This window comes from Mobula hypostoma, chromosome 7 (assembly GCF_963921235.1).
Source record: "Mobula hypostoma chromosome 7, sMobHyp1.1, whole genome shotgun sequence".
Classification (NCBI taxonomy): domain Eukaryota; kingdom Metazoa; phylum Chordata; class Chondrichthyes; order Myliobatiformes; family Myliobatidae; genus Mobula; species Mobula hypostoma.
This window is the reverse complement of record NC_086103.1, coordinates 102,264,485-102,291,925: the sequence shown is the minus strand read 5'-3', so window position 1 is coordinate 102,291,925 and position 27,441 is coordinate 102,264,485. Positions and strand designations below refer to the sequence as shown.

The following is a 27,441-nucleotide window of genomic DNA, read 5'->3' as shown; positions in this document are numbered from 1 at the left end:
TTGTAATGGAGTCTTGTATTTAATATGACATTGAACCAAGTTATTTGACAATAAAATATTTATGTTGAAACTAAACTAGTGTTGCAAAGCATAGATAGAATATGGAAATTCAGTCCTAGCAGAAATCAGGTCTGCCAGCACAGGTTTATTTTCCAAAAGAAAAGCACCAGCCTATTCCACCCGGATAAACAGTAAGGTGATGCAACCATTTTGTGTACAAAGTATAAGTGGGAACTCGTGTTGCCAAGGCAACATATAGTTCATGTCCAAAATGACACATCTAACACTGTGATTTGAAAGGGAAGGGAGGGAAGTGGTGTTCAGTTGCATTTTGCTCTGTAAGGGGATGTTAGGATTAGGGTATATAAAGGGCTTGTGTTTTCTGGCTTGTGCTGAAGGATGGTAAAGAAAAGCTGCTCAGTCCTTGTTCATTCAATGTGTGTAATATATAAATAAAGGTAGATTTAATTTGCTGCTTTATTGAAGTTCCATATGCCTGAACCTCTAACTTGTAATATGGGTTAGTAAAGAGACTTTATTTTCTTCTCCTGGCCCAGCAGTAGCTATTCTGTTGGCTTAAGCTCACTTTGAGATTGTTTCTTTCATCTGTTTATGCCACAGGGAGATGCATGCTGAGTATCAACAGAACATCGGAGAATTGGTGGGACTGAGGTTATCAGAAAGGAAAACACAGTGCTTTTGATGCAGCCATCTTTCAGGCTCGGGGTTTGGTCTGTCCCTCCATGAGAATGGCAAAGATAAACAGCCTGTGCTGCTCTGTTTGCCCTCCAAGTATTGCTCCCCCCCCCCGACTGAACTGCACTGATCTTTGGTATTCAAACCAATAATTTCCCCCTATGATCCTTAAAAAGTACATCCAGCTGTCTCAGGAAATGAGGAAAAAGATTAAATGAAGTAGCAGATGTCAGTCATATCATCGTTCATAAAATATATTTAAATTCTGTAGCAAATAGATTTTGAAGTTCAGGAAGTGCATAAATCTCTGTGGAAGAAAAAATGTCCTTTTGATATTGCTTAAGTTTTGTCCCTTGTTTAACCATAAGAAGCTTTGGAGAAAATAAAGCAAATACAGCTGTGCTTTGGTGAGGAATAGCTACTGTTGTATTGGCTGCTAATGAGTTTATCTGTAAGATGATCCAATCTTGTGTCAATTGGATGGAGGTTTGCAGAATAAGATTTTTAAACAATCTCAATTTATTTACATGAATATTCACATTTACAAGAAAGTTTTAAATAGTGTCTGTGCATGAAATTTATCGCAGTCCTTTTGACAACTTTGGTTTTCTTGGTCACCATGGAAGTATTAAGAAAAAAATTAAGAAACACAAGTAGTTCTTATTCCCCCAATATTCATTTCTCTTTGCTTATTCCCTTGGTACTTTTAACTCTTCTGAGATTATTTTTCTGTGAGCCTTGAAGGTAAGTTGGGGGGAGAAATCAATCTACCCTGGCCCATTGATCATCAGGCAGTGTGGGCAGTGGCTAATTTTACTCCGTCCCAGACTCAGGGACTCTGAAAAATAATTATAAAAGCTTAATCACACTCAGTTAAGAATAACAAACATGCAGAGAAAGGATCAAAGTTGGAAACTATAGTACAGCTCAGCTGTTTATCAAATAATGAACCACTAAGTTAGAATCAGAACACTTCAAAATTTCTTAAATCAATCTCAAGAAGAAATAACTATACCATTTTGTTATATATAAAGAAAGTTGTTCAGACTATTCTGTGAATATACCTTTTAATTAGAGCAGTTTGAAGCAAAACCCGTAAAGCAATTTCTGTAACCATTGTGCAAATGAGAAGACTTAAGTTCTCCATTTGATTGTTGTACTAAAGTGTAGAGGTTTGAGGATAATGTTGGAATCTGACAAGAAAGTGCTAACAGGTAGTATTGTCTGTGCTCAGCCTTTCTGATGCTGCTCTTTTTTTTGAAAAATCAACCTAACAGAAAACACTATGCCATTGTGAAAATCACTTGTGAAGTAATTTTATTAGAACAATCAGGAAAGTGTCATTGAAAATTACAGAGTAAGTAGATTTCACCAGAGATTTTCTGACAAATTATTATCACAGATGTAGATGGAGACTTGGCTTTTGATTTAGTTCCATAACTGCAAATCAGACATTATTTTCCAAAGGAAGTATAAAATTAAGCAGAAGAAAACTTCTAAGCATTTGTTATTAAGACTGTTAGTGAAGTGTTTATGGTTGATTTAATGTTGAAGACAGCTTACTTCTGGAACAGAATTAGTGATACTTTCCTGCTCAATAGAACCCAGACAACAATTATTTGGAACTCTCCTTTAAACATTATAGATATTAACAGTTAAGATTACAGTGTTCCAGAGAAGTACGTATTATGAATTGGATGAATTCCTTCTGCGTTAACTGATCATCCACTGTAGAACCTTTTCCTAAATCCATTTTTAATCTGAAATCATTGGTGTCCAATCTTCCTTTTATTCAGTTTGTTTCCTGAAAGCATTATAACATCTTTCCCTATCTGAGAAAATCTTGTCCAGATTTTATTAACCTTATTGACTGCATTTGGTCAGGGGCAGCTCACGTGGTATTAAACTTGCTACAGGGAGCAAACTATAAAGAATAACTAATTTTACTTCTTGAAGTGGACATATTTTAGCAGTGCAGTTTGAAAGTGTCATAATCTTTGAACAGCCCGACTGCAAAGGTTAAAATAGTTATCAATAGACTGCTCCCCAGGCTTTGTTTGATTATCTTCATCAGATATATTATTCTATAGTATCACTCTGTGATCCTGTGAGGAAACAATGGAGATAACATTATATACATCAGTGCTATCTCGATAGCCCTTTGTAACCAAAGCAGGTGATTTGCAGATGCTATGTGTGTATAATTTGAGTTGATAGCATCAGCATGTTATCAGTAATAAAGCAATTAAACTTGGCGTGTACAATGTCCAAAATCTGAAGTAATCTAATTCAATGTAATTTGGCCAGTATGCTATTTGAAAGAAGATCATAGTCACTATTTTTAACTCATTGACACTATAAAGAAAAAATAATGTTGTTTGCACCAAAGGGAAAGTTTACCTGTTTAAAGACAAAATAGCAATTATGATTCAAACTTTGTTTTATGTGTCATTAGGTTATTCAAATACATTAACATCAAGAGCAAATTGTATCAAACACTAATTTTGGAGAGTAGAACCCCCCACCCTTGTGAATTCCAAGCATTTGTTCTTTCTTGACCTGATGAGCACACTAGAATAAACAGCTTAGTTTGGTAGATCAAATTAAGAAAGCATCTGCAGGATTTTAGGCGAGGTAATGCCTCTGCTTATCTCAGTGTGTAATAAATTTGATTTCCTTCACCCCATTTGGGTTTTGATATGCTGAAGAAATCCTGTTGTAATATTAATTTGTATAAATGATTTGTATAAGTGCATTATTTTGGATTTTGAGGTCTTTTTGTCTCATCACTGGAACTTAATTTGTATTCTAACTGTTCATAGTTGATGCATGAAGTAATTGTATCATAACTCAACAAGGTAAACACAGAGCCATTTCAGCAACCACCACTTTACAGTCTAGGGTTTGGGACCTCTGCCAGACTTGTAGGAACAGAGTCCTCAAATCATGTCCCCATCCTTTTCCCATCAGCTCAGTAGGCTGATTGTATGCCTGCAGAATATTTTCACTAAAATCCTAGCTCTAGAATATTGAGTTGCTTTTTTTTAAAAAAAGGAAATCACATTAAAGCTTATTTGGAATTGTTTGCATGTCCACAAGGATTGTAAGAAAGCATCTTTCTGTTCTACTTGTAAACAGCTACATATTTTTATTTGATTTGATAGCAATTAGCTTGCATGGGTCAGACCTTCACTGTGGAATGTCAGATTTATTTCAGAACAACTGTGTCCTTATCACAACCCCCTAGCAATCTGCTTCAGCTTTCTGGAGCAGTTTTGAGTGGCAGTTGGGTTGATGGGACTCTATTTTAAACCGTTCTATTTTGTTTCACCTTTGTCAGCTCAGTTCTTACAAACTGGAGCAAACAAAAGGAGCGAGAGAACAAAAACTGGGAAGATAGCCAATATAACTTCAGATTCTTGTTTTGTACAAGGTCTGTAAGTCTTTTACATCAAAGCAGTGGCTTTGAAAGCTCCAAATGTACCTGTTGAAGTCTTTTATCATGGTAAGTGAAAGAATTCGGTTGGGTTCTCTCAAAAAATAGTTTCCAGCACCTTTTCAATTGGCCTTTGGCCAAAAGGATATCTGAGAACATGACTACCGTGAGATAATAACCACTGCTGAGAAATTTGTATTTGTGGGTTCTATTCTGGTTTTGATAGACATAGCTTATAACAGAAATGACATGTATTGCACTTTATTGCTTTATCTTATTATTTTCTCAATTTATGCACATTTCAAAACTATTTTCAAAAATTTGCTGTCATGGATATTTCATAGAACGGTTTTACAATTTAGTCAAACAGTGAATATGAGTGGAATGCATTAATATACTGCTAGCATTGGAAAAAAGTTTGGTTCTAACCTTTTTAGAATTGGATCCTATCACTCTTCCGAACGTTTACTGCTGTCAGTGAAGTTCTTTGTGGGTTCTGTTTAATTGCACAGCAATGAAAGTTGGAAATGTAATATGTACATGGCCTGTAAATCTAAATTTAGGAGAAAGAAATGGTAAGTTAGTGTGATATCAGAACCATGAGTCTGCAAAGCAGAAGTGAGGACATTTGGTTTTAAATCGGGAAATAACTGAAATTTACAGTCTGTGAGTTTTCTACATGGACGAGTGAAATGGACCTCAATTCTCTGGACTTGTACGCAGCTTGGAGACAGCTAGACTGATACAAATGGAAATGTATGCCAAAGAAGATGCTGCATTGTTCGCCAATCTGTACTTGAGCTCAAATTGCCTGCACTTTTCACTAAGATATTGCAGATTATTTATCAGCTGTGAAAATGGGCCTGCGGACCTTGGTCTAGAGCAAGGAGAACACAGAAATAACTGCTAAGGTTTTTCATTAGTAAAAGACAATTATGGTTTGAAGTAATCAAACTGCTGTATTTCCATACCGGTCATGTACAAATAAATAATGTCGGCCTTTCTTTAAACACCTTTTCACTGAGTAACAGTGAAGTAGGCACTCACGTATTTTAGAAACCTATATAAAATTCTTAAATTTCCTCATTTAAAAAAATAATTGACGGTAAACTTTACAACGTTATTTTGGTGCTAGCTCGTAACAAAGCCTGGGCCATTAAGTTTGAGGCTTTATTGCTAATCAGAACCATCTGTGCTCATGTGTAATAATTGCCCATTGCAAGTACAGTTCACAAACCTGCGTTGAACAGCTTTTAGAGCTGCTGATCATCTAGTGTACTGCTTGCTTGTCACTAATACAAACTATGCATACTCTGCCTACTAGGATCAGTGCTGAGGTATTTATTGGCTACATTAAAGAGAATGCATCTGACCTCCTTGAATGTAAATGCATAACAAGTGAAATATCAGGAAGGATATTGTACATTTTCTGGTATCTGTTCAGGGTATTCACAGTTGAGCACAACTCAGTCCTGGTAGTTGTGAATTTGTGTTAATCTTCTGCAAGAACACTAGCTGTTTTATCAACCAATTCTACAACTAAATCACTTCATCTAAGATTCTAAAGAAAACGGACATAATAATTATGGATTTTCTTTTTGCCATAGACAAATTTGTCAATTTGATTAAATCAACTAAAAGTAATTGCTGTGTTCAACTTGAATATTTCAAAGCATCTTGAAAGCAAACAGGCAGACTAAATTGTAATTTTGCTGGGAACGAGAAATAAGATGACCAGAAATGTATTTTTTAAGCTTGTAGAGTGTGAGAATGAGTGTTCTGATTTGTGGCTGGACTGTCACCAGGAAACTCTAAGATGTAATTGGCTTTTACATTTCAGTCTTAAATAACTATAACAGATTGTGATTGTTCAAGTCAAATCACATGTTGACAGGTTGCTGATCACAAATGGGTGATGTTACTAGGTGAAACAATCTCCCATGTATGTCAGATTCACTGATCAATCTTCATTTGTTGTGGTCAGAATTAAACGAGGACAATTTTCACTAATAATTGGTTTGTACACAATTTAGACTGTAAGGTCAACAGTGGTGCCTTCTTTTAAAATGATATTGCAAACTACCAAATGCATCAAATCCTTTAAAACGGTCTTAACAATTAAAGACATCTAGTGGGAGTCAAAGGGATTGTGTTGACTATATATTATTTAAAATAAAGCCTCCAACAGACTGGTAATCAAATACAAGTCTTGCATTAATACAAAGTCAATATAATAATGCTACAAGTTCACTAAATAAGTGATTGCACTTGTTAAGCCCCTAGAAAGTGGTGGTCTGTCAAAAAATTCAACTGAAGCAATTGAAAGCAAGATCAGGGACGTAGGAAGTTATTTGGTTACTGTCCAAGGACCAAACACTTGTACAATTGCACTAATAAGTAGATTTGAGGGGTCTATTAAGCTCAGAAAAAAATCTAATCAAATCTAAGTTGACAATCAGATATTAACAATCCAAAAAAGCATTTCCATTAATGATTTTTTTTTTGAATTTTCCAGTATAGGATGAGAATAGTATTATTCAGACTTGGCTAATCCCAACTCCCTTACTCAATCCTTATTCTCTTTGTACCCAGAAATTCTCCGTTAAGGAGTAAAATATTCATGCTGTTGTGTGAGTGGAGATCTGAAGGTTAAGTTTTTCACACAGAAGTGTTGCAGATATGGAATGAGCTGCCCAAAGAAACACTGGAGACAAATGCTGTTAGAAAACTTTAAAGGTATTTGGACAGGTTCTTGGATAGGAAATGAGAAGATGGATAATAGCAAGTAAGATTAACATACTGTAGACGGGCATTAAATTTGTCTAGCATACAGTGGACTGTAATGCCCCATTAAACTATATCTCACATGATTTCCAATGAAGTTATGATCTGGTCGAAATCTGAATCTTGCAACCAAAGAATCCAGATCATTACCACCCTGTCTTTGAAGGCTGGTTTTGTTTTCTCTTTTAACTCGTATTGTGCTTTGCCGTGTGGCTGCTGTCTTGCAGACCAATGAAATCTAATGCCAGAATCCGTTGTTTGGTAAGGTAAACTGTAGGCTAGTTCTCTTTTGGAAGCATGGTTGTTTGTAAATTAGCTTAATTAGTGCCAGTGACCACTTTGCTAGTGTAGTATGAACGTCATATAAGATTCTAACCTTCTACTTATAATGACAGTTTAAATTTTGGCATTAGGATTTTAACTATTAACAAACTTGTCAGTATGTTAATATTTTGGCAATTATTTTGCATCAGTCAGTGTGAGAATTGTAGAACACTTTACCTGGGTTTGTATTCGTCATGTTTGAGTGGATGTAATTCCTGTGCCTCAGTAATGTGCCTTTAACATATAAAGAGCACTTCCTACTTTACGAGCATGTATTTGACACTTTCCAGAGTTGGTTGTGCATTTTGTTTTCTTAAGTTTGCCAGTTGGCAATTTATTGCCAGTGTGTGCCAGCTCTTAGTTCCATGTCCCTGTGACGAGGTTAAGTGTGTCCAAGCTCTATCACATGCCACTTTATTTTCAGTAGAGGCAGGAGACTGCTAGGCAGATCTCTTCAGTTTGGTTTTAATCCCAGAATTCATGTGTGAAATGTCAAACATTGACAATCCATGGAATCACTCGCTTGCTAGAAAAACTTGTCAGCAAAATAGTAAACCAAGAATGATAAAATATGGATAAATATAAAATAGTGTGCTTCTGGATATGTGTGTGTATCAATGAATGAAGGCAATGTAGAAGTTTGGTAAGCGCAGATGTAATCCTGTTAATGTGCTTTTTGGATATATGTGTGTATCAATGAATGATACATTAACTGTGATCCAGTTAAAGGAGTTGAGGTGAATTCTTACAGAAATTTGTAAGCTTCATAAGTAAACCCTTAGCACCGTCACTGCAGTCCCATGCTCCCACCTGGAACCAGGAATATAATCAGGGTCAAAGGCAGGTATGGACAGATCAGAACTTCCTCACTCTGATTTTTAGGCTAACACATCCCAGAATTCCTTTTGTATCTGAGTTTCTTTGAGCAGTGCAGCTGGCTAGATTTTTGGTTTGCCATTATACCATTGACAATCTATGTAATCTAAGTCTTGATGAAGTATTGGAGGGAAAAATGATGCTTACAAATGGGTAAGAAAATCTTTTGCACTGCTACCGATTATAATTTATTTTTACTGTGCTTGTTATTAGAATTAACAGTCTTCAGTGTTATTGAATAAATTGGATTTAAACAGCCCATGACTGTATTTGAAATGTTTACAGGCTGCTTCCTGCTTTTCTCATTTTATTTATTTTACTTAGTGATACAGCATGGAGAGAGCCTCTCTGTCGCCAACAAATCCCCAACAAACCCGGCTAACACTAACCTAATCACTGGAAAAACTACAATGACCAGTTAGCCTACCCTGTATGCCTTTGGACTGTGGGAGGAAACCAGAGCACCCAGAGAAAACCCACACATACCATGGGGAGGTCATACAGAGACTCCTTACAAGACAGTGCTGGAATTGAACTGTGAACTTCAGAACACCCTGAGCCGCGATAGTGTCACACAAACCACTACCCTACCATGTCGTAATAGTGTCACACAAACCACTACACTACCATGTCGTAATAGTGTCACACTAACCACTACACTACCATGTCGTAATAGTGTCACACAAACCACTACACTACCATGTCGTAATAGTGTCACACTAACCACTACACTACCATGTCGTAATAGTGACACACTAACCACTACACTACCATGCCGTAATAGTGTCACACCTCCCGCTTCACTACCATGCCGTAATAGTGTCACACCTCCCGCTTCACTACCATGCCGTAATAGTGTCACACCACCCGCTACACTACCATGTCGTTTCCATATTTCTGATCAAGGTAGTGCTGATAACTCAATGCGGTATATTCTACGCAGTTAGAATACCACTTTTTTATTTTGCTAACTCAGACGTCAAAAAATACCATTAGCCAAATATAATTGGTCAAATAGATTCATCCATATTGTAAAGTGCTGTCAGTGGTTTGCTTTCTATCAGCATGTGAGTCCTATCATCTTTTCAGAAACTGACCTGGAGAAGAGTAGATTATTTCTTCCACATAAAGTGTAGTATTGTATCAAGCTATAGGAATAATTAGAGGTGTTACAGAGCATAACGTTAATGACTTAGTGAATCTCCCATGTACTTGGCAAAATGAGTCTCCCACGTGATATAGTTACTGTGTTCACTGTATTTGTCAATGCACCAGAATATCTTCATCTTGTATTGATTCAGGCATTCCCCTTTCTCACTGAAACTAGTTTCAAATGTGTGGAAATTCAGTGCAATTTTATCCTACAGAGATTATAACTTTAATTTCTTTGTAAATGATCAACAGCAATGATTTTGGCCAAATACATTTGGTAATAATATCTAAAGCTAATTCCTAAATATCCTAAAGCTAGTTCCAGTTTAGTTCCAAAATGAAAATTAATTTATGAAATGTCATGATTTTAGTGGATTTTAGACAGAAGAAGGACTTTAAGTGGATGCAAAAATATAAAAGTAAAAATCATACTTGAACTGAGCAAACAGCATTGTATATTTTCAGTGATCAACAGAAACCTGCACTAAGTAGTTTCTGATGGATTTAGACAGAGTGATTATATCCAGAAGCAATATGCCAGAGACCAGGATTTCACCTGGGCAAGCAGCATGTCTCTGTGGTTGGGGCTTCCCAAAGCATTATAAAACAAAATGAGGAGCTGCTTTTAAACAATGATGTTTTCACCAATTGCAGCCGTCCCAACAAAGCAAGGTGGTGGAAAGTATCATTGGCCAATGCACATTCAGTATTATCCCTAGAAGGTGGCATTTGAGACGTAGTGCAATGTTCCAGCTCATGCACGGTCCGAACAAAAATTGCACCTATAGCAGGGGTCCCAACCTGGGGTGCATGGACACCTTGCTTTGTGTTACTGCTCCATGGCAGTAAAAAGGCTGGGAGCCCCTGCTGGAGAAAAGTAAAACATAGAAAGGCACTTTATACTGTGTATAGATTCTGAATTGCAAACAGAAATATTAGGAAATCTTAATCAAAGAAATGAGGATAAGGGTGCAGAAGTTGGGAAGGGGCGAAGTTGCAATCTTAAGGCAAGCCATCGGTGATTGGACGGTGGAAATCAGGGAGGCAAAAGTAGGGCACATTTGAAATAAAACTGGGATTTGTAAAATTGGAGAAGGTATCAGAAATAAACATACATCCAAATTCAGGCTTTATTTGAAATATGATGTCACAGAGTGAAATTTGAAATTGTGTAAAATTAATGATTCAGAAAACAGCAAACAGTTTGTCATACACTGTTGATGGTATTCTCTCTAAAGCTGACTGCAGATAGATTAAAGGAGGTGAATCCTTTTAGGTTCCCTTCAGAAAATCCCTTGATTTGCAAATAAATATATAAGAGAGCTTAATTAAAACATGACGAACTAGTACCCATTTTTCTCCCTGGTAAGTTGCTCCTATGTGCTTCAGAGTTCAGTCGTGTGTTGCTTTGTTTAGTTCTCTGTAACCATTTACCAGCTTCATGGGGCAAAAACACTTTGGTTAGTTTCTCTGTAACCATTTACCAGTTTCATGGGGCAAAGACACTTTGCCCCATGAAGCTGGTAAATGGTTACACAGCAACTAACCAAAGACACTTGGATCTCGGCCTTGGGGTGTTGTAGCTGCAGCTGCAAGTTTAAGGAGCTGATTCTGGGAATTAACCGGAGCAAATACAACCAAGTTCAAGAATTAGTGATGGTGTATACATACAATGCAACAAATGAAATTTATGGGCATACATCCCCAAGACAAATCAACCTGCAAAACTGGATGTACTTCTCTGAATAAAACAATTTGTAGAACACAGGGCCTTTATTGCAATTTATAAAATCCTCTTGGGTTGAATATTTCAATGAAATAATTTAATTATGAACAGCGATCTCATCTCCTGTTCTAACCAAAGATATCCAGCTAATTATGTATCTTAAGCTTGCCTTCCATTATACAGGGAACCTGTCATGATGTCAAAGGAAAAAATAATAATTTTAATTCTAAATTATAATATTTTCATATTTTAAAACAGCAATATGAAAATTAGAAATGAGCAGTGGGCATTTATTTTTTTTGAAAGTTATCAACTTAGAACAGGTTCATGAAGTTGATAGTTTATAAGGGAAGTTGTCCAACAGGGAAGGATCAATGAGAAAAGATGTTCCTTTGATATTTTATCAAATGAAATGTTTTTGCAGCCAGTACGTACCAAGTTGCAGCTTCCTGGAAAAATTAGCGTGAATCTGAATATTTGTGTACTTTGGCATGTGATGTCTATTGACTTATGTGTTCCTCTCTTGTGTTTTATTCTCAGATTTCTACCTAGCAAAGGACTGGTGATGTACCCACAGATAGGAGACAAACTAGATATTATCTGCCCTAAGGTGGATTCCAGGATCACTGGACAGTATGAATACTTCAAACTGTACATGGTGTCAAAAGATCAGGCAGACAACTGCAACGCTGTGCCCAGCCCCACACCATTACTCAATTGCAACAAGCCAGATCAAGATGTCAAGTTTACCATAAAGTTTCAGGAGTTCAGCCCTAACCTCTGGGGATTGGAATTCAAGAAGTATGAGGACTACTACATTATTTGTAAGTATTGCCATTTAATGTATTTTTTTCTTTGAGTACAGCAAAAAGAAATGAACTGCAGTCACAGAAGGCAAAAAGAAATGCTTAAAAAGAACTTCAGATCTGTTCAAGTCACTGGGAGATCAGGAAATGCTGAGAGTGAGTGAAGTTCATTTGAAGTGTAGTCATGGCTGTAACACAGTGGAGCAAGTATGTCAGCTAATTTATACACATCAAAGGCTCTGAAATACCAGTAAATCCTCTTTAGTGATGTTTGAGAGATAAATGTTAGCTAGAATGTGAGAAAACTCAACTAATCTTTTTCAACAATTTCAATCTAGATGTTGCTAGATGGAGCCTGTGGCCAGCAAATCTACCTGTTTTCCCCAATCCCCTGTACCCAGAAAGCAGATTCTCCTGGTCTGGATGGATTTGGAGTTGAGCAGTGGCAGGCATTTAAACAGAACCCCAGGGTGGCGTGGGTGGGCCAGCATAAACATGTTCAAGAAAGGTCCTGAAAAGTCTGACTAATAGCAGACTCGTGCTCCTAGCTTTGCTGTATGTCAAAGGATCCAAGCTTGTCACTAATGGGTCACCGAAAAATATTTACAAATGAAATAATTAAAGCCATTTAAAAAGTAAATCAACTGAAAACACTTATAATAGTCTTAAATACTTAAACGCTAAAAATAAAAATGTGAGATAACATACTCTAATTCTCAACTTTCTTTCCTACAACTTTCAATTTCCATTCAAATGAAAGGCATGTGCAGGCCTTCTGTTATCTGGGACATTTCTGCAGGCTCTTGTCCTACCCTTGGGCTCCATATGGAGTTGAGCAGGGGAATACCTCCAGGACATTGGCAGTGGGCTTAGCCAGTAAGATTGGACTGCTGTGCATGTGTGTGAATCCCAAAACTTGGCGACATTTAAGCTGAAAGCTGCTGGCCAGCAAATGCCAGCAAAATTATCACCTCAGCAAAATAAGGAAACTTTAAGGTTTCTGATATGTTTGTTTTCACTATATTCTTTTTCGTTCCCGACCACATTCATTTGAACTCTTTTGCCTCTGTCAACCCCTCATACTGTCCTGCTCTAAAACAGGAAGCTGCCTTTCTGTGGAACCAGCTGCAATTTTCCTTCTGCAATTCATATTGACTTAATAGCTCTCTGGATTTATATAAACTTGAAAGATAAAAGGGGTGATTTCCTTGAACCCAAAGGACTAAAATAGGCAAACAGAACCAAGATGGATGGCAGTGTATAACACACGTTAATCACTTAAAGGTGTAAACGGAAGTCTTGGCAGGGAAATGTTGCACACTGAATTTCATTCCTCCTTAAAATGTGACTAGAATTGCTGTCTGCAATTCAGTCTCTAATTGTAAAGGAAAAGCCTAATTATGGCCTTGGGTCTCAGCAATTTTTTAAAAAAGTCTAACAGATATTGAGTACAAAGGGAATTAACATACTAGTACAAGAAATCTGTAAACAAAAGCAATTTACTATAAAGTACAATAAATTGGCATGGCAATATATGAATGAAAAAAAGAATGAAAATCCATATTTGTTTGCATATTTCCTTAATTGTCTGCATAAAATTCTCAGTTGCAAAAATGTTTCATTCAGAAGTTTTGAAGTGGTTGCTAGAGTTAGCTATTTCTCCACAGGCTGCTTTTGTACATCTATTTAGCTGCTTGCTAAAACAGTGTAAAAATTGTAAAGCAATACATGATGTGCGTTAGAAAAAAATTGACAATTTGTAAGAGTTTTCCTCAGTTTCCCAATTAATCTGTACTTGGCCATAGAGATTCTTTTAAGAAAATGAATAGTAGGAATTCTGTTAGATAGAATGATACAATGATATCTGAGTTATTTTCATTTCAGGGAGTTGAGTTTAGATTTTCTCCCATTTCTTCTAATCAGCAACTCTAGTCAGGATTCAATATTAAATGAATGACCATACAGCTTTAATTAGAATGAAGCCATGAAGAGTTGGATATGGATGTATTTTGTATCATTCTGCATGTCTGTTAATAGTGCAGAAGCATTCTCAGGCTGTAGTGGATATTGTGTGTATGAATTCCCATGCTGGTGAGTTTCATCTGTTTTTCCAATCAATTATAAATTTGTATATAAAACAATTATATAGCAAGTAGGTTTGAAAAGCTTGGTTGGACTTGTTTACAGCTTGCAAAAAAAGGGTAAAACTACGAAAATTTCCTTTGGAGTTGCCCAGTCTTGTCGTTAGCGCACCTACTTAATTTGCAATTCTTTTGTTCTCTGATAGGACGTGCTTCTGACTTGGGGGCTAGAAATGAGAGAATATGCAAATGTTTTGGGTCAACAAGTAAATCTCATTAGTTCAGTTTACAGTTGGATTATGATTACTCGCTATGACAGCATTCAGTGTTCTGAAGTGTTCTCTGTAAATGTGGTGTCTGATAGTGTCTGACTTAATTAGATATGTCCAAGTGGCTGCAAAAAGCCAAACCTGGGAGTTAGGCCCGACTCTAAAATTTGAATCTTGGTGATGGCTTCTGGCAAGAGCAAACCATCCAAAACTTCTCCAAAAATTATGAGAAATAATCCTAAATTTGTCTCAGAAACAGAGGTTTTGGCATTCAACAAGATGAAACTTGAAGCTATCGTCTTACACATAAGAGGATTTAAAAGCATACCTTTGGGTCGCAATATGATAGCGTTGTCCTTTACATGATGTGCAGACTGCTCATTTGGCCTAATGGGCTTACAACAGGAACTTTTATTAAGAATGGCCAGAAAACTTTAAGTAGAAATTGTTGTGCTAACACAAAGTTCATTAACACTTAATAATAGAAACAATCTAGGTATTAATTAAATTGTTCTTGTAAGTAGATTTTAATGTAATTTACTGCATTTGAAATTCAGTGATATTAATTAGATTGATGTCTGCCAGTGCACCTGAAAACTAAGTGCAAAAATGAGAAAACGCAGAAGGAAAGACATGTACTTGTGTCACATTTTCAGTGTCAGGACATTAACAAAACAACTTATAGCTAATTGAAGAGTACTTACTGTTGTAATGTTGGCTATTTGCTACAATTAATTTTGTGCATTCTGGATAATTGGTCCATCGGTTAATCACGACAGCCACTTGTTTGAGACAACAAAAACTAATCGAGAAAATAGCCAGCAGTCTCATAATTTATTTGGGACTCTATGCCACTTAATTGGGACAGGAGACTGTTGCTAAATAGTTTCTAACAGTGTCAGACTTGCATGGTCGTTAGACACTACAGCATGCTTAGAATGAGTAGGTTTTAAATAGTGTTTTAAAATAGTTGTGTGAGCTTGTGTTTTAAAAAAAAAGCAGTGATTTTGGTCACTGATAGTTGGAGAGAAATAAGCAGTAAGACAACTGAGAACTGTTTTGCTCACTGCAATGTCAAGCATTCACGTGTGGAAGTGGTAGAAATGGCCAGGAGTGAAAACCATTTCATTATTACAAAGAATTTGAAGGATTGACAATCACTTTTAATGTCACAATTGAAAATGAAAATTTGGAGGATGTAATGGTCAAAAATTTATTGAAGGCATCACTGTCTGCACTGGGTGATGCACTGATTTTATTCATTTACAGTCAATCAAAAGAACACAGCAGCGTATTATGACAATTGCATCATCCGTCGATAACTATAGAGAACTAATTCAGTTTTGTAGTACTGTAGTTGTATTGGTAGTGTTCTAACTTGTTCTGTACTTCATTTAAATACATTTTTTTTACACCGTTAGATGATAGTTTGCCTTTTTAAAGTACCTTTTTAACTATGAAATGAAACTTTGGCTAATTAGGGCAGCCACTTAATTGGGCCAAAATGTACTGGTTCTGATGTGTCCCAATTAACCAGAGTGCACTGTACACAGCAAAACCCCACATCCATAACTAATCAATGGCTATTGGTTCTGGGTGCATTGGCTTGGATATTGGGAAGAATTTGCCTGTTCTTTTTCAATGATTGCCTCTTAAATGAAAGTTCCCAGAAAGAACATTGGTCCGACATCTCACCTGAAAGATAGCTGCTCTGATTTCTGGAGTGAAATTGAACTTGCAGCTTCTGAACTCAGAGCCATGTGAAAGCAATGGCTGACAATACTACAGCATGAAGAAAAACCTGCTGACCCTCATATAGGCCTCCGCTGGTGATCCATAACAGTTGTGTATTGTGCAGATGCATATGGTGATTCTCCTTTGTTGTTGAGGGTGGCTGTTGCTTCGTACACCCACTCATGAAGGCAATGTAGAAATTTGGTAAATGCAAATGTAATCCTGTTAACTTCAGCATAAAGGCAGCCACATGATATCAATGAAAGATGGTGTTTTGCAAACATCATATTGTTGCCTTTGATCTAAAAATGCATGACAAACAGATGTTTTATTAAAGCAGACAAGTGGAAAATTGCTGCAGATTCTTACCAAGTAAAGATTCTTCTTGTAGATCAGTAAGGTTCATCAGTGGGGCACAACCTGACTGTGGCCCTTTATTAAGTTTGCTGGAGTGCTGTTTGTAGTCAAACCAAATAGCTTCATGTATATCATAGTTTTAAAACCAGCCATTGTGCTGCAGAGTGGTGTTTTTTCTCATTAGTTACATTGTACTTCAAACTGTCAGTTGGCATTATCTCAGTGAATGTAGACATCGACTAACCAAGCGATGACCTCCTGCTTAAAACAGTACATTCTGCCTGACTGAAGCCTGCAGGGCAGTCATTGGGTCATTAATATCATTGCGTGTGCTTGCGATTGGACCATTTTCGGCAGTGAAAGCCATTGGATTGAAAAGGGCTCATTTTAATGCTCCTGAATCATTTTCTATTAACCCTTTAATGGCCTCTCCTTTTGCCATTTCAAATCTAGAATCCCATATATTATCGGATCACAATATTTTTTTTAACGCATGGTACGGTACCATTAAATGATAGCTCCTGTACTTTAAAATGGCAGAAATGTTCCGAAGGTACTTGTGCTGTTGGAAATGTTCAACATGCTTATCGAAATGAACTTGACCACTATTTAACCTGTTTGTCTTAAACATGGCAATACCTCCACCTGAAACAGCAGCAATAGGAAAAGCGAGTATATTGCGGTGTGACTGCGCTCTTTAGTTGAGAAAGATTTCTTTAAATAGTTAGCTCAAATAATAGTCAAAGATGTAGCGCCATTGACCTTTACATAACAATCATCACTGGAAATCAGCAGTCAGTCAGGGGATTAATTCAAAATGGAAGGAAATCAGTCTCTAAATTGGCAGGAAGCTCAAAAATATGAATATCTATAAAAGGAAATGCATGGTGTGAATAGTTTTTGCAATTGTAATTCTTTAAGTTCAAACTACATATTTTTGATTAATCAACTAAATGAAAGTTGAAACTTTTCATGAACAGGTGCAATTTGGAGTTTTAGGTCATAACAATTAGGATTAACTGATGATCTCACACATACTCTGACTGAGTCTTTGACACTTTCAGACACACAGTGGCCCTGAGGTATCTGAGCATATTCTTGTTAATTTAAGAACAGTTGGTCCATATGAAATGAGGTTGCAAAGGAGCAAAGAAGGCACATAAGCACGCTTGCCTTTGTCGCACAGGACATTCAGTACAGGGATGGTGGTGTTGTGTTGCAGCTGCGTATGACATGAGTGAGTGCATCCTGAATTTTGTGTGCATTCTGGTTACTGTACAACAGGACGGGTATGATTCCGCTTGAAGGTGCAGGAAAGGTTCACAAAGATGCCGCCAGGGCTGCAGGCATCCTTATGAATTTATGAGGAGAGGCTGGCTAGGCTTGGAGTGAAAGATGCTGAGAACTGACGATATACAACTTTGCAAAGTCACGAAGAGCACAGATAAAGTGGGTGGTCACAGTGTTCTTCCAAAGGCAGAATTAGAGGGCTTACGTTTACAGTGAGAGGGGGAAAAAGAGGGGCATGTTTTTTTCAGACAGAGGGTAAACTATCATAAGAAGTGGTCTAGGTGAGTATGGTTACATCACTTGAAAGACCTTCGGACAGGGACCTGGATACAAGAGGTTTCAAGAGATGTGGGACTAGGTCACGAAGGCACCCTGGCTGGCATGGATGAGTTGACCCTAAGCCTCAACTGATGACTCAATGATATCAAGTAAGAAATACTGAATTTGATCTGCGCTAACACAGCGTACAAGGCTATGACAGCAACCATTACTGCATCAAGATTGCTCTTGTGTAATGAGCTCATTTTACAGGAAACTGTTAGCCTTTTCAGCCAACAAATGTATTGCTTGCACAATAATTAGAATTCCATACTTGTAATTTGCTGTATGTGGATTTAATTGTAATATTTTCCTTGTATCTTGGCTCTTCTCCCTCTTACAGCCTTCTTCCTGCCAGCGTGGAGCAGCTTAGAGTGTGGAACCCTGCATTTCCTGAGCTGGTGTGGTCTGTAGCCGGCCTGGAGACAGTGCATGAATGCAGGAAATAGTATTGCCCTCAACCCTCCCTCCCACTGCTCCCGTTTCATCTAGCAGAACTCAGAGGGCTCAGGGAATTTAACCCAGACACTGGAGGATAGATTGGAATGAAAGGCTCTCCTGACCAGTTTTGTGACAGACAATATTTGGCACAGAAAGAACACGTGTCATGGGTAAAACACCATCCAACTGCTGATAGAAAATCTAAAGCTCTGAATTAAACATCAAGTGGAGGGAGCATAGCTGAAGGTTGTCTTCATTTTTTGCTTTATGCAGTGTTTTTCTATTTTTCATTAACTTCTGTCCAGTAGCTACGTGAGGTCACTTCTCAAAACTGTCTGTGGTGTGTAGAGACCTGCTCATCGCTTGGGAACACTCCCAGCACCCTGTGGAATTTTCCATTTGTGATGTCACGTCAATGCCGAAAAGAATTTCAGATTTTGGAGGTTTTTGAATTTTAGAATTTCAGAAAGGGGTGCTAGACCTGCATATGTGATGTCACAGACTGTGGAATAATACTCTTAGCTTAAAATTCCACTGTTCACATACTACATGTGACCCAGTACCCTTAGTGATGTTGGCTGACTTCCTGTGAAAATGCTGTACAGAATGTTCCAGCTTGTGGCTCTTTTTTTTGACACTTAACTTTAGAGTAAATTAAACTGAGACTTGTACCTCTGTTTCAGCGCCAGTTCAAAATTCCTGTACCATACAGGGCTCACAGGGAGAACTGCAAATGGTACAGGTCTCCTTGGGGGATCCATAGGGCTCTTACGTAGATTACCCATCCCTGCAGTTTTAGCAGAGATCATCATAAGGGCTAATTTCAGTCTTGGATTTTAAAATTATGTTGTAGAGTTTTAAATGACATGTTGGTTGTTATTTGAATTCCTATAGTAATTATGTTTGCATTCACTATTTATGTAAAAGATGATTGGTTTCAGGGACTCCTTGTCCCTCATTTGGGAAGGTGGTGCTGTTTGCAAACCAACAAAACACAAAAAGGAAGAATCCAAACAATGCTTTTGAGCTGTGAAGTACCATTACTTTTTAATTTCAGAAGTCCAAACTCCTTTACCACAGTGAAAATATTGTCAATCTGTAATGGCTGGTCGCATTTGATCCGTCTTGAGAGCAGTGGCAGATACAGGAGAGTCGTTAAAGGCATGGGAAGTGGCTAGTGTCCTTCTCGCACACTTTCTCTTTGCCGCGGGCAACCTTTGAAGCTCACATTTTGGAAGACAATTGTGGCTCCTAGAATCTGTGCTCATTCAATCAAGACACTCGAGTTTAAAGAATTCCTTGTCGTCCTTGAAGGACTTGGGCATAATGTGGGACAATGACAGTAGAGCTTGTTGCTTCCATTTCAGATAAGTGGCCTTATTGATGAAGGGTGTGGGGGAGGTGAATACTATATTCTCATGCTTACCAATAGAAGGTTAATCTTTGTGAGCTGATTAAAAAAAACTTGCCAGTGTTAGGAATATTCATAGGCACCCACCATGCTTTTGTTTCACAGTATACAGAAATCCCCCAGATGGAGAGAGGCGACTGCATAAAACTTGACATGGCAGTGACCTTTCTGTTAGCTAGACAAATCAAATTGCCCATGTCAAGCGACCCACTGTGTTAAAGGCACTGTGGTGTCTCTTCGACACATACAAGCGCTGGAAAATCTTCAGTCCATTTAGTCACCTTATTTTCTTTTATATAACTGCAGGAAGTTTTTCATATCTGATGAAAATTTTTAATGCGATGCTACTTTGAAATACAAAAGCGTTCCCAGATGTAGTGTAAAAAAAGAACTTTCTTAAAAGGCATAAAATTGGATCAATTCCAATTTATGACAGTTATCAAGTGTCATAACTAAAGAAAGCACATAATAATAATACTGACATTTGAATGTAGCATAACTAATTTAGGGGGTTAAAACATCGGATTCACTGCTGGTAGATGTTTTATTAGATACATGCTAATTAGTGGAAAGGTTTAAACTAGAAATGGCACTCATTTGTGTTTTCTGCACTTCTGCCGGTGGTGAATAGGTCCCTGGTTGTTTTTGCCACCAAGACGGCTTATATTCCTTTTGGTATTCTTCAGCATTCAACAGTTCATCTGTGCTGTGTAATCCAGTTACTCCATGTCTAGTCCCAGTTCCTATAAAATTATTTTTACATCATCGCAGACCAAACAAGAGTGCATTTTGTGGAACATACAGAGTACAAAGAACTGTGTTTTCTTTATTCATCAAGAAAAACTGAATAGGGATTACAAGTGGTGCAGTTCAATGGGCCCTTTTTCCACAGTCTGCTTTACAAAGGAGGGATTTTTGGGGGAGGAGCCCTTGTCATTCCTACTCCTTGTTGCAGCAAGCTTAAATGTTACATTCAATTTATTTCAACCTTCCGTGTGAACATTGCTTTCTGCTTAAAAAGCTGGTGTATTGTCCTTGAGATGTCATGAGCAGCTGATGTTAGATAAATAAATGTGGTTTTACATTTGCTCTATGATCTATAAGTCAATTTGATAAATCAAAAACCCATCAACCACTGATCTGTGCCATTAGGTTGACTTATGAGCAGGACTAATGATTAATGAAATACTAACTATTAGGTACAGAATTCTTGGCAAATTGAGATGGACTTTTCTTTTTCTAAGTTGTCCCAGAGAAGTAAATAAAAACAGCAGTTAGAGGATGTTATCACTGAGCTGTTTTCAGACTTAAATAGAAAAATAATCAGTTGGGATTTTGCTCTTCCACAATAGCAATGCAGTATTTTAAATTATATGTTTTTTCATTTCATTCCTGTGAAACAACGCTGATGCTAAGGGCTCAGTTTGTTGCCGATGTGAATGCATGTGTCTTTGTTTGCACGCTGGGGAAGTGGGCAATGTAGGCAAATGACAATGCAAACACTAAATCAAAATCCCAATTTATACTTCCACCTGTGTCAAGGACCACACAAAACTTGAGCATCTACCTTCCGAGATAACTTAGAAGTTGTGTTTCTTTTAGAGATACAGCATGGTTGCAGGCTCTTCTGGCAAAAATGAGTTCTTGCCACCCAGTGACACACACGTGGCCAGTCAACCCACATAATCTTTGGAATGTGGGAGGAAACCGGCACGGCCGTGGGGCGAATGTACAAACTCCTTACAGAGAGCGGTGGGATGGAACCCAGGATGCTGGTGCTTCAGTATTGTTGGTCTAACTGCAGTGTTTCATCTGGCCTAGTTTTCTAACTCTGAGCTCCTTCACCGGAAGGAACTTGTCCTGAAAAGGACTTTGATAGCCTTGGATAATAAATCCACCCCAACACTTTTAGGTCAAGAAGGCCTAGCATCAGGCTGCCTCATCTCTGGGCTGGGTGGCTGGGAAACGGCAACTCTGGCACAGGCAGGGGTAGCAGTGGCAGGATCTGGAACATAACTACTCAGAGAGGCTGGCAGATCTGTGCTGCCGAAAACCAGTCCTCATTCAAGCCAATGTGCTGTCAGTCCTTGCGCAGTGTTTTGCTGAAGAATAGAATTCTAGAATGCCGGAGCACACTGAAAAAGCCTCTTTGAACATTGGTATCTAAACCCATAATAGCAGATGCAGATGCTGGGCTTGGAGTTTGAACGGGTATGGCAGACGAATGAATTTCCAGTGTGTTGAGTGGAGGCTAAAGCATTGGCTCGGGGTGCTGTGTGATATTGATAGTCATCAGCAAGTTTTAAGACCGAGCTGCTCATTAGGCTGAAAACAAATGGGATTTATTTCTGTACAAAGCCTAATGTAAGGTTGGAGCTGGTCTGTCTCTATGACATTGCACATAGTCCTCCCAGAGCCTGCCAAAGATTTCATTCTGTATTCCCTGTGCTGTTCATATTGATTTGAGAATGAAGAGTAAGTGGATTTGCATTTAAAGAATGCTATTCCCATCTATTTCAAATGTCCCAACATCTTTTACACTTCATAATTAAGTAATTTGCTGTATCATCGCAGAAAAGGCTACTAATCCTAGCTCCTAGCACAGAAAATTCCCATAAACAGGAGATATTCATACTTTAATGGTTCTCAATGTATTAATCAGCTTCATATCAAAGTGAAGTACAATGTGCAGATTCTGTTAGATCATGGATGAAATTTAGCCTCTGTTTTGGAAAAGCTGGTGGAGGAATCACCAGGGGTTAATCTTTAAACTATGTAAAGGGGTCGTTTACATCTTGAGAGAAAAGGCAAGACCTTGGTTTAACGCCTCATCTGAAAGGCAGCATTTCAAAGGAGAAATCCTTGCCTAGTACTAAATTCTGAATCAATCTTAATTTTTCCACCTGAGCCTCTCGAATAGAGCTTGAATTTTAAAAAAAGTTTTGACTGAGAGGTGGAAGTTTTACCAACTGAAGGTGATGTGTTTGGTGAATACTGCACTGTGTATCTGGAAGATATTGTGGTTGCATAGTGGGCAGTGCATTGAAGCGTTAAACAATGTGAAGCTCCAAAGAGCGGCAAGTGTGTGGAGCTCGGTAGAGAACATTAATGTGAGTTTGAGTCCCAGTTGATAGCAGTTCTGGTGGGGATGTTGTGATCTTTGCAGCATGCACCTTTAGACCTTGACCCCTGATATGAGATCATGGGATCTCTTGTACCATTGCATCAGATGTCCATGAGGTTGCATTATTTTAATTAACATTGGAAGGTGATGGCTTGCTGTCTTTAGGCCCTCTGCAGGACGAGGATTTCTCTTCTCTCCTTTACCACCAGTACAACAATGCATCCACTCTGCCCATGTATTGCTGCAGCTCTTCAGAATGGTATCAACCACTGGTTTCATCTACTGATAGCATTCATTGTCAGAGGCTTCTAACTTTCGAACTGAAGCTGGAATTAATGTGCCAAGGCTACCTGGTCTGCAAAATCATGGCAATGAATGGAGAGCTTGAGCTGAATGTACGTAGATTGATCCATAAGTTACCATCCCAGGGTACGTATTCCAACTTGGCCTCAACAGCTTTAGCACGCTGGTTGTTTATCTTTCAGTACTGGATGAGCAGTTAAAGAAGGAGGAGGCTTTCACTAGCTTCCTGCAAAGAGTGGGAATAAACGGGACCTTTTCAGAATGGCAGGCGGTGACTAGTGGGGTACCGCAAGGTTCAGTGCTGGGACCCCAGTTGTTTACAATATATATTAATGACTTGGATGAGGGAATTAAATGCAGCATCTCCAAGTTTGCGGATGACACAAAGCTGGGTGGCAGTGTTAGCAGTGAGGAGGATGCTAAGAGGATGCAGGGTGACTTGGATAGGTTGGGTGAGTGGGCAAACTCATGGCAGATGCAATTTAATGTGGATAAATGTGAAGTTATCCACTTTGGTGGCAAAAATAGGAAAACAGATTATTATCTGAATGGTGGCCGATTAGGAAAAGGGGAGGTGCAACGAGACCTGGGTGTCATTATACACCAGTCATTGAAAGTGGGCATGCAGGTACAGCAGGCGGTGAAAAAGGCGAACGGTATGCTGGCATTTATAGCGAGAGGATTCGAGTACAGGAGCAGGGAGGTACTACTGCAGTTGTACAAGGCCTTGGTGAGACCACACCTGGAGTATTGTGTGCAGTTTTGGTCCCCTAATCTGAGGAAAGACATCTTTGCCATAGAGGGAGTACAAAGAAGGTTCACCAGATTGATTCCTGGGATGGCAGGTCTTTCATATGAAGAAAGACTGGATGAACTGGGCTTGTACTCGTTGGAATTTAGAAGATTGATGGGGGATCTGATTGAAACGTATAAGATCCTAAAGGGATTGGATAGGCTAGATGCGGGAAGATTGTTCCCGATGTTGGGGAGGTCTAGAACGAGGGGTCACAGTTTGAGGATAGAGGGGAAGCCTTTTAGGACCGAGGTTAGGAAAAACTTCTTCACACAGAGAGTGGTGAATCTGTGGAATTCTCTGCCACAGCAAACTGTTGAGGCCAGTTCATTAGCTATGTTTAAAAGGAAGTTGGATATGGCCCTTGTGGCTACAGGGGTCGGGGGTATGGAGGGAAGGCTGGGTTCTGAGTTGGATGATCAGCCATGATCATAATAAATGGCGGTGCAGGCTCGAAGGGCCGAATGGCCTACTCCTGCACCTATTTTCTATGTTTCTATGTTTCTATGCATTGTTTCAGATCTCTCTGTTTCCAGGCTGAGGCTTACAAGACGTGACATTTTCGCTGCGATGTTCTAGTGGCGTTTGAAAGGTGAACATGTGAACTGCTATTCTACTGTTCTGAATTCGCCACTGTGTTACTTATCTGAAGAGCTGACAGAAGATAGCGGCCCCTGAGTCTTGTTCAGAGAACAAGGAAGTAACTGGGCATGGATGGGACGGCTATGGTCCCGGTGCAGGTTGATAGGAGTAGGCAGTTTCAATGGTTCAGCACAGATTAGATGGGCTGAAGGGCATGTATCTGTGCTGTACATTTCTATGACTATATACTTGGAATGTTTTGTGAAATAAAGCATAGATGATACAGAAGGAGAATAAAACTGAAGTCTCTGTTTTTGGTAGCAAAGTGAAGAAAACAACACTGCAGGCAGTGCAAGTCTGAAAATTATCGAAACATTTGGTGAATCAGACAGCAGCTGTGGAAAGAGAAACAGTTAATGTGTCTGGTCCAAAAACTTTTGTAGAGTCTCAGACTAATTATTTCTTTGTCCTGATATACTGAGTGTTTCCAGGATTCTCTGTTATGCTTGGCAATCTTGTGTTTGAAATGTTTTACTTGCAGTGTATAATGTTTATCTAAATCACATTTATATGTTAAAATATTTTTATGTACAACACTTCCCAAGGGTTTAAATTTAGAATAATGGTTCACTGGTTTAGATTGTCATCTGTTGTGATGTGAGGCAGTACTTTGTAAGATTAAATCCAACTAGATGTGGCACCATCATATTAACACATCCAAAGAACTTTAGTCAGATCAGCAGCATGTGGCTAACAGCTGGATAGATATTGTCCAGCATTTCAGCAGGCTGTAATTGACTATTGGCAAATGCACATCAGTGCATGTTCCAGTGGAGAAGAGGCGATGTCTTGATCCATAAAGTATCTATAGTGAAGAGAGAACGGGATACAATGTGTGTGGGAAAAATTAGCACTTGTATTTAAAGTTCACATTAATGTACCAATGATGTACTTTTCTTTGAAGTGTAACATATGAGATCTAGAAACCAATTTGTGCACAAGCTCCCAAAAATAGCTGGAGGATAATGAGAAAGTTGAGGGATTGATGTTGGATAAACTAATGGAAAAAAATGGCCTGCTTTTCTCAGAGTGACACTTGATCTTTGGTATTTACCTGAGAGAGCAGCCAGTGCCCTGGCTTAATTGCAAGGTGGGGCTTTTATCTGTACAGTACTCAGCCAGGACTACAGTAACAGCCTGAGTTTGTTACTCCTGCCTCTGGAGTAGGGATTGATTATAATCCTATTGATTCTCCATTGAGGCAAAGCTAAGGCCTGTGGCAGAGTGCAGCCATCTCGCTGTGTACGTGTTAGGTTTATAAGACAAGAGATACAAATGCTCCAAAAATCTGCGTGGGGAAAGTTAATCGAACGTCAGTTTCAGAAGGCAAAAACACAAAAAATTGTCAGCGTGCAATCCATTCACCTTCTGATTAAGTGTCAGTATCCCATAGAGTAGATTCTTTCTGCACTTCAGAAAGTAAAAAGCACAGATTTCCACAGCTGGCTCTGCAGCTGGACTTTCAGAAGTCTTTTTTTATTAAGAAATTAAGCTTTGGAATGCAGACTATCTCCATTGAATTATTTTACCCTCTCCCTCCCCCTTTTAATTTTCTACTGCGAATTAGCTTGAGCTGCTGATTCATTCTGATAGAAAACAAGTGCTCCCCCGCAATTTTTTTTGAAGGGAGTGTGAGAAGCTCTTCACCATATTTCAGTTTTGAAATCTCTGGATCATGACCTTTAATAATTGGCCGAGCCACGCTGAATTCAAGTAATGCACCTGGCATTGACCAGCAAGCTGCAGGAAAATGGAGGCCTGCTTTACAGCTGAGCCTGCAGTGGTGTAAAAGTTGCAGATGCAACATCCTGACTAATCTGAGTCAAGTAGAAATTATTTTGTGTTGCAGGGATTTTGGAAATGAAGTGGGGATTGGGTCGGCCCAGGTTCCTCAGATTGCTGACAGTGAAAGCAAGGTTTCAGGCACAAAATCTAAAACTTTATTCACCCAGTGATTAAAGAGCTCTGCTGACCTGAAAGCCCAGATAGCCAAGTGTACATGTAGTGCAGTTAGTTTATGAAGCAGTCTCCGGAGAAGCAGAATAATAATACAGTAATCAAATGAAGATGTTTTAAAATGTGATATTACTTGCTTTCCATTGGGGATGGGGAGAATTCAAGAGTGGCATTTGTATAAGCCTGTTCCCTTTCTGTTCATTAATTCATATAATCATCTCATTTTAAAATTGTGTACCATTTTGACAGGAACCTTATAACAGCAGCTGGAGTTGTTGCAGTTTCTGACAGGTGCAACAGCTAGATAAAGAGTAAGAAGCCGGCAGTAATATTGTTCTCATTGGAATTATGATGTAAAACGCATCCTTCCTTCTCTCCATCACAATGAACCTCCCTTCCCCTCCCCCACCGACTCTAGCACTTCTCCTCAATTCATTCAACCCTTGCGTAGACCAGCAGCACCGTTACAGTGCAAAGTGGTGCAATCTGACCAGAAGCACGTTACTGTTATTGGTTTAGATCAGTTCCGTTGTCTTTGCAGCAGCATGCTTTCTTAGTTTTAACACTGTCATGGCTCAGTCTGTTGTGGGCCTACTTGATTGTCGGATTTCCTTCAGTTAACGTTGCGAGCTGTTATTATACAGTATTTTTCTCCACTCACATAACACCGTTGGGTTTTGATTTATTGATTAAAAACTTAACTCTGTGGAGTAGAATTGTACTGCTACTTAGCTTTTCTAACCTCTTAACATGGTCTTACCGATGAGAAACTTTAGGGATTTAGTTGGATGAGCAGGCCAAGCCCTCCGCCTGCAAATCTTACATTAAGCAGTTTGTGTTGTGAATGCTGTATTGCAGAAATACTGAGATGTTATTTTGGGATTTCAAGTGTACTATAGTACTGTCTTTTACAACTGATAGC

The 27,441-nt window shown here is 38.6% G+C and overlaps 1 protein-coding gene across 2 annotated transcripts in view; it reads left to right on the top strand.

The window, feature by feature from the left end:
- The window catches only part of LOC134349438 (ephrin-B2-like), a 53,798-nt gene that overhangs the window by 12,626 nt on the left and 13,731 nt on the right, over positions 1-27,441 (top strand). For both annotated transcript variants that reach the window (XM_063053742.1, XM_063053741.1), the window contains exon 2: positions 11,535-11,818. In XM_063053742.1, the coding sequence (XP_062909812.1) occupies positions 11,535-11,818 (284 nt within the window). The remainder of the gene's footprint in view (positions 1-11,534; positions 11,819-27,441) is intronic.